An 8,054-nucleotide genomic window follows, 5' to 3' on the forward strand; every position below is an offset into this window, starting at 1 on the left:
ACCCTTCCCTCCCCATCATCTTGTGACACCTGATCCGTGTAATTCTCTTCCCATCCGTATTTACCAAATAATCCGTCAACACTTGAATTTGAAGAGCCACATTATTCACTCAAACCACGGCCTCTAGGTGAAAAGAAACGAGGAGAGAAAAGACACGCAGGAAGTGAAGTTTTTGAAAAAATAATGTCTATACATGGCCAGCATATTTTTGTAATCAATTTATTTTAGTTCATGCTTAAAATTTATTGTAGTAAAATATGAAAAATAAAGTTATATACATTTAACGAGTCACTACCGATAATGAAGGCCAAAGTGTATCTTCTCTTTAAATAAAAACTCAAAGAGAAGGTCTTAAAACAAAAAATCTGCGGGCCTCGATCCAAGGGAGGTCAGCGGGTGGCTGGTCCTTACGGGCAGCAAAAAGCCACCTGATTGTCTTCGCAATATAGTTTTTAAGATCACATACCAGGAGCAAAATCTTGTGTGACGTAGGCAACTCCTTGCGAATAATGTGTGCAGTGTCTTCAGGTGTGATCGCAACCCCTGGCCCGGTGTTAAACACAGGGGCCCCAGAAATTCACTGTGTGATTAACAATTGTCTTTTTCGATCAACAAAAAAACTTTAGAGTAGCAATGTTCACCATTTCTTGGGCAGTGAAGTTCGTTTTTTTTATTCGAAAATACCCCAAAAATGTGTTGTTGTTGTTGGTTAGTGCTCTCTTTCGTCACTACTGACGTCACCATTGACTAGTGACATTCACAATGTATCAGTTAAGGGATAACAGGGTTCTTGCATATTGAACATCACTTTTTACTGAGGAGTGAACTTCACTTTTCTTTTTTGTGTTAAAATATGTTCACTTTTTCTTAAGTAGTGACCTTTACATGTTCTGAGTAGTGAAGTCCGTGCGTTATTTTTTCAGTGGTGCGATTCTCTATTTGATCACGAGAGAAGCTCGCCGTTCCTTGAACACATATGTCGCCCATTGATTGATCAGTTGTATTGGACAGTGAAGCCCCCATTGTTTCAGTAACTGAGACCACCACGACTTGAGTATGGTGCCCGCCATCTTCTGCGTAGTTATATTCACTAGTGTTCCAGTGGTGAGTTTTAGCAGTTCTTGGCTAGTGTGTTTCACCTGAGTAGTGTAGCTCGCCATTTCTTAGGCAGTGAATACAAATGCACAATGCTGTAAATTTGGAAATGAACTAATCCCAGACCTGTCGAGTTCACCATTGCGGCAGTAGTGAGGTTCACAACTTGTAGTGAACATCGCCAGAGCAGTGCAGCTCCCACATTAATAGGCAGGAAGTCAAGTGCTCCGATGAGTGATTATGGAAGTGCACCATTTCTCGAACAGCGAGCTTCGATTCTTCGACCAGCGGAGTTCACCACTGCTGCAGTGGTGATGTTCACCATTTCTTAGCTGGTGAAGTTCACCTGAGAAGCGTACAGCACAAATTCGTGGCTAAGAAAGCCAAGTGCACTAAGTTATCAAAAACACAATCCCTCAAGTTACAGAGCTCACTATTCTCGAGCAGTGGTGCAGCAGTAATGTTCACTTTTCGTGAGAGAGGAGGAAGCTGTTTGTTGAGTTTTGGAATGCACATTTTCGTGGATGTCCTTTACATTCTTGTCATGCGCCTTAACATCTAGAGGTTAAGCGTTTTTTCAAAGATATAATAACGCAGGGAGGAGTGACCTGCTCTAACCCCTGCACAGACCTCCAGACAGAGGTCACCTCTTCCGATGCTACCAGGAGAAGGCTCACTGAGTGGAATGTATACACCCCACAGCAGAATCCTTCCCTCCTTTGGGCGGCAGAGCATCGAACCTGCCCAGGGCCCGGGTTTATTGCACGTCTTTTGTCGGATACAAGATTTTAGGGCATACAAACCGAGCTACGAAGTCCGATGCAAACACGGAACGAAGGTCCCGGAAGGCTGCTCAGACAAGGCCAGTCATCTGCGACCTGAGGAAGGGGATGGCGCCGGGGAAGGGGCCCAGGGGGTAGTTCACGGAGCCCGAGTAGCCCATGAGGGGCGGGCTGAAGCCCAGGGCGCCCCCCGGCGAGCCCTCGTGGTACAGGATGGGCACCCTCACCACCCTCTGCGCCGAGTGCGACAGGTTGGCGGCCTCCAGGTCGGCGGCCAGCTGCCGCTTCCACTTGTTCCTGCGGTTCTGGAACCAGATCTTGACCTGGGTCTCGGTGAGGTGCAGCGAGGCGGCCAGGGCGGCCCGCTCCGAGCTGCTGAGGTAGCGCTTCAGGTCGAAGGTGGACTCCAGCTGGAAGACCTGCGAGCGGCTGAAGACGGTGCGCGTCTTCTTCTTCCGCGAGGCGCGCTGCTCCGGGGAGCCGGGCTCCGGCTTCTCCTCGTCGGCCAGGCCGCAGTCCTCCTCCGCCCGCTCGGCCGACAGCTCCTGCGCCCCCGGGCGGTACGGCCGGTCCGGGCCGTCGGGAAACTCCGCGAGCTCCGGGGAGTCCCGGTCACTGGCTGCAAGAGAGGAGAGGGAAAGAGGTTAGAATTCCGCGAACTGCAGCATCTGTCGCGGCCTATCACTTCTGTCGACTCTACCCCCCCCCCCCCCCCCCCACACACACACAGACACAACAGCTCCACATGAATATCATGGCTGCGCTCATAGTCTAGGAAAACAAGCGCCCAAAGCTCAGATGTAGGCGCGTACATTGATTCAGGGAAATAGTTACATCCGCAACACTGACATTAAATAGATTAAACAAGAGTGAGTAGGGCTGAGAAAGGAGGGAGAATACGGGGGATATAACTTTATACGTAGTTTGGGAAAGCTGGTTTATTCATATAGATAAAGCAGGAAGGGGTATTATTACGGCTATGTACGGAGCACATAGTATATTCTTTATCAGATATTTGTCACCCCAAGCATACTTTTATCAAATGTCTAAACAGAGAGAGGACACGCTCAGATTAGGCCCAAAACACAATGTGAATTATCTGCAATAGCAACAGATCTCTAGCATTCCACACACCCGAAATTTGAATTTATCAGCGATGGGAATAAATTGACCATTGCAGGGGTGAATAGGTTCCCGAATAAATGTTTAGACAGCTATTGAAGGAAAGTCGGGCGGACATGTAGGTAAACTGGAACACGCGGCGACTAGTGCCACACCTGGCCACCTGAGCCCCAACCGTATATGTAGCATATATATAATGTACCCCATGTGCTCTAATGTCTTAGTGTTATCCCATAACTTCGCGCATTGCAGACAGATATGTTCGCCCAAAATGTCCGTCCGATTATCGCTTCTTCCTCCGTATGCGCCTCTGTCAGTAAATGGCCGTGTTCTCACTAACACACAGATATATATATATATATATATATATATATATATATATCAATCATATTAATTAGTGTGAGAGTGAGAAACCAGCCACAGAAACACGTATGGAGGAAAAAAGTGGTAAACGGACGGACATTTTGGGTGAACATATCTGACTGCATTGAGGCTATACATACATACATACATCTCGGTCCACACCACTGCCATTTCTACAACCTGTACACATGTGGTACTCATACACAATTTGATAATAATCTATCTATATTCAAATCAGCTCTCAATTATATTATACCGCTACAAGAAGTGAGTGCGACCGCGGCTTTATGATTATAATATTATTTAGGAACATAAAACATATACCTCGTCATTTTTAACAGATTTACTTGTGTGCACGTATACAAAATAGAATTTTTGTTCAGGCACGCTTTCTCCTTGAACGCTCGAGTTGATAAACGGGAAAACAAAACACCATTTCAATAATATTTTAATATAAGAGAGCCAAAAGTCTCCAACTACCTTGATATGGCCACTGTAACTTGCTCGGATACCTCTTATATAACGGGTCTGATCTCTTCAAACTATCACTGTAGTGAATTTCAGGGAAACGGGCAGAGACCCATGCAGAGCGACCTTGACCCCACACAGAGGAATGTAAGCGGAAGTTATCTTGTCTGTGTCTACAATCTGGATTTAAATCGGAGCATTTAGCATACGTGCATTTTAACGCACCTTCGGAAATACAGATATGCGCCTAGGGGCAAGCGCTGTGAACCGGGGTGATGTCACCGCAAGCGCTAGAGTTATGAGAAACGTTGTATTTGTCCCCTACTGAAGGAGCAAGGCCAGGCATGGAGAACGGGCACTTAATGGACCCGCATCCAAATTATTTGGTTTAATTTCCAGTGTCTTTGCCTAATATGTGATTTGTCATTTGGGCTCGTCTACCTTAGATATTTTCAACCAGGGCTTACTGCTGGTGCCGCTGTGGACCTTCAGAGGAGCGCTTGATATAGAAACGTGAGCGCGGATTAATAGCACCTAGAGTCACAGGAGTGTATGAAAAGGAGCTATCTAGCGGCCCAGCCTGTGAACTATGTGGGGCCCGTCGGCCGCATACAGGAGACGTGAAATCAGACACAGGAAGCGGTGGCCATCCATTATTCACGCTTCCGGCCTCTGATCACCTTCGGTTCGAACTGTTTGTGTGCAGCGACTATTTGTTTATTTGACACCCAAGGCGGGCAGAGGGGAAAGTGCCTGCTCAATGCCCTGTACAGAAGCTCCGCGTGTGGCAGGCGCGGTGCACACAGACAGCGCCCCCAGCAGGGTCACTGCCAGGGAAAGGGCTACAGCAGATGGTTGGGGGCAATGGCGGGGGACTCGTACATGAGGGTGCTCTAGGCACACCACGGGTCCCTCACACTGTACACAAGCTCCGCGTGTGGCAGGCGCGGTGCACACAGACAGCGTGCCAGCAGGGTGACTCGCAGGGAAAGAGCTATATAGCAGGTTGGGGGGCACTGGGGTGTGGTGGTCGCCTCGTACCTCAGGGTGCTCCAGGCACACCAAGGGCCCAAGGAACACTCAGTGAAGGCGACTCTGGTCTTGTTGTAAGGGCAGAAGCGTCCCGTGACCGTGGGCACAGCGACCCCGTGTGTCCGGCTCCGGCAAAGAGCGAGAGGAAGCCCAGAGCAATCAGACGCCAACCTGAACAGAGGACACCGATGAGACCGCCGCCAGGAAAGGCGAAAGGACGCCCAGAGCAAGCAGACGCCAGCATGTTTCTTGGTCTGCACCCTCATGCTCCACTTATAGCGCCTTGACGCCCTTGGGCCAACTTTCGTGCTCTACAAATCCTATATTCATACATGTATTCATTCATCCTGAACAGAGAGAGGATGGACCCCGGAGAGACACTGAGGGGCCCGAAGCCGCTGAGGGTACTGTTTAATGTAATCCACCCACAAAAGAAAAGAAAAGCTCACACAAATACATCCAGTTTCTTAATCCTCCGCTACCTTGCTCCAAGAAAAAAAAGTGGGATCATCCTAAACTGTTTTACAACCTTAATTGACTGGTGGGGTGGGTGTTTTTCTGCTCTAGTTTGTGAACTCGTGTCATCTAAATAGATGGACGTAGGCTTGGCGTTGATAGTAAGTGCACCGTAGAACTGCCTTATCTCAGCTTTTGTGTCCGCTATCGGCAACGAGCCGCTTTCAAGACCGGTCGGTCAAGCCTCTTCCGTAAGCAATCGCTGCTGACTTCGGAAAGCCTATAGCCTATAGGTTGTCGGACCAGGCTTCAGACGCGATTGACGAACTCTAAAATGTCAGCAGGCTCGGCGAGGCAAGCTCAGCATGTCTCCCCGCGACCGACACATTGAGCCCCATAAGCGAAGATCCCACCAGCACCTGTCATTTAAAGACTGATGAAGCAGGCGCTATGCACTAACAACAAGCGGATGCTGCTGTTGATAAAACATCGGTCTTAGAGACAACCCATGGTCCGTCTTCTGACCACACTCCTGCTGTTGGTCTATGTGCTGTCCTCATGAGCTGACAGTATAGAATGCACCGAGGCGTCCTGTGTCTGAAGTAAAGAAAACAGGTGCAACACAAAATAAACCTCAAAAACGCCTTTCACCATACATTTGTGCAGTGCAATATTCGTCTACTTACTCGCACGTTCGACAGAAAGTGTATTATTGTGTGCCACATTATCAGACATGCATTAAAACTGAGATTGAAAATTGAGTACCAGAGGTTCCAAGCATCACAGACATTTGCTAATGTATATATTTCACAGGACTGTTTTCTGCACATGCTCGGCACCCATCAATGAGGTGTGGGAGCACGCACAGGAAACGTCCTAGTGCTTGTCAGCGTGCAATACTTACTGTCCGGGCTGGTGCACGCTCCTCCAGCGGAGTAGCTGGCCTGGGCCCTCCTGTACCACTCCAAGGCGCTGTCTCGGAAGGGGAAGCTGAAGGGCCCGGATGGCGCCTGCGGGCACCAGCCTAGGGTGCCCATATGTCCAGTGGGTCCCGCGCCCTGCCACGCGCGCTCCCCGTGGCGCACAGCGCGCTCCGCGCACCGCTCCTTCCCGGGGGAGCCCAGCAGGTTCTCAATGAAGAAAGAGGAGACCTTGGCCGGGCGGTGCCGCGGGATCTCTGCCGCCTCATCCGGCATCGCTGGCGGAGGTCCCGTGGTCGGGGGTGCCGGGGTGCGCTGTTCCGGTCCCGGCCAACAGATTCCCGAGCCTCCGGGGTCACAGGTAGCCCTGGTCAGCGCCTCGCATCGCCTCCGTTACACTATCATGTCCAGCCGGCCCTCCTCCGGGTACTTGCGCTGAAATCAGGCGGAGGCGCAATAAAAAACCACAATAAGGAAATCAAAATGTCAGGCGAGTTAAGCGTTTTGCGATCGGGGAGTGCGGAGCGCGATTGGACGAGCTGAGCGGCAAATGGGCTTTACTGGAGAGTGAGGAGAAGGACACCAGAGGGGAGGGGGCATGAGGGGGGGGGCGCGCTTCTACTCCGCTGCTAGTATGTGCATCCCTCGGGGCCCGAGGAGGCCTGTCACTCATAGACTCTATTTAGGTCAATTAGTGAAGCAAACTGGGCCCCGGGAGGAGGGGGAGGGAACAGAGCCTCCCCAGAGAGGGGGCGGGGTGGGCGGGGCTTCAACGAAACCAACCGCTTGCCCTGATTGGTCGGTCTGAGGTGGGAGCGGCATTGACAGGGTCTGGTCTGCGCTTCCTTGACTGGCAGCGAGGTTCAATGACAGCTCCGAAGGAAGGAGTACTGAAACCTACCCTCTACAAACAATTACCACCCCCTGGCAGTACGTAGTGGTCGCTCTAGCTCTCCCTTCAGACCACGGTGGCTTCACTGCGCCGCCAGGGATCATGTATAGGACGACACAGGGCGCTGCTCAGACTTGCGACAGAGCTGGAATATTGCGAAGATGCACCTTGTGTTAAGATCGTACGGCATATGAACAACATTCCTTGTCTTCAGACTCCTCACACATGAAACCGTCTAACAGACAAAGGTCTCCTCCGCGCTGTGAGTGTGGCCTGCAGTGAGGCTCATGCCGTAGTGTGGGGGCAAAAAATGGCGGACACAACACACACCGGATGACAGCTAAGGGAAAGGACCACTGCGGTCTATGGCCCCTTTATTTCCTCCGGCTGCGCCGTGCCGGAGCGGGCTCAGGGTATAGTGTCTGGGTGGCTCACTACAGCCCTTTCCCAAAATCCCACTTTACTTTGATTGCCAGGACTTGATACTGCACACAAAGTCAATCACTCTCTGACTCGGTCGAGGATTCGGGCGTAAGTTATAGTGCTGGATTGGTAACCTGTTATGCGGTTCCTCTTGGCTCAGGTCATCAGAGTTTGTTGTTGGACTTTCGCATGTCACACCTGATCTCACCGAGACTGGTCACCCTCCTGTTGATTGTGCAGTGCTTAATTTGAGCCAGTGGTTTCCGGTGCTGGCACCAGCACTTAATTATCAACATCGTCTCTTATGATAGTGTGCCACATGGTGGCACTTTTTAGGTCTCGCGACCTATCAATGCGCGCAAGCGCATTGAGCAGAGCGAGAATTGAAGTCCTCAAAATCCTCGTCAAACCAAGGGCTTCTTGCTGCGGTTTTATTTAAGTTCACATGGCCACAGGCACGCGCTTTTGGGCCATAAACTCTGATCCCCAGCTCCAGCACCT

The 8,054-nt window shown here is 50.5% G+C and overlaps 1 protein-coding gene across 1 annotated transcript; it reads right to left on the bottom strand.

Moving 5' to 3' along the window:
* Nucleotides 1-245: 245 nt before the first annotated feature.
* Nucleotides 246-6,755, bottom strand: HMX1 (H6 family homeobox 1). The gene is made up of 2 exons (XM_086964538.1): nucleotides 6,223-6,755; nucleotides 246-2,496 (listed from the first exon to the last, which is right to left on the bottom strand). Exons 1-2 carry the CDS (start codon nucleotides 6,512-6,514, stop codon nucleotides 1,949-1,951), a joined length of 840 nt encoding a protein of 279 aa, XP_086820664.1. The 5' UTR covers nucleotides 6,515-6,755; the 3' UTR covers nucleotides 246-1,948.
* Nucleotides 6,756-8,054: the final 1,299 nt, after the last annotated feature.

Source organism: Lissotriton vulgaris, chromosome 3_2 (genome assembly GCF_964263255.1).
Source record: "Lissotriton vulgaris chromosome 3_2, aLisVul1.2, whole genome shotgun sequence".
In the NCBI taxonomy this organism is placed as follows: domain Eukaryota; kingdom Metazoa; phylum Chordata; class Amphibia; order Caudata; family Salamandridae; genus Lissotriton; species Lissotriton vulgaris.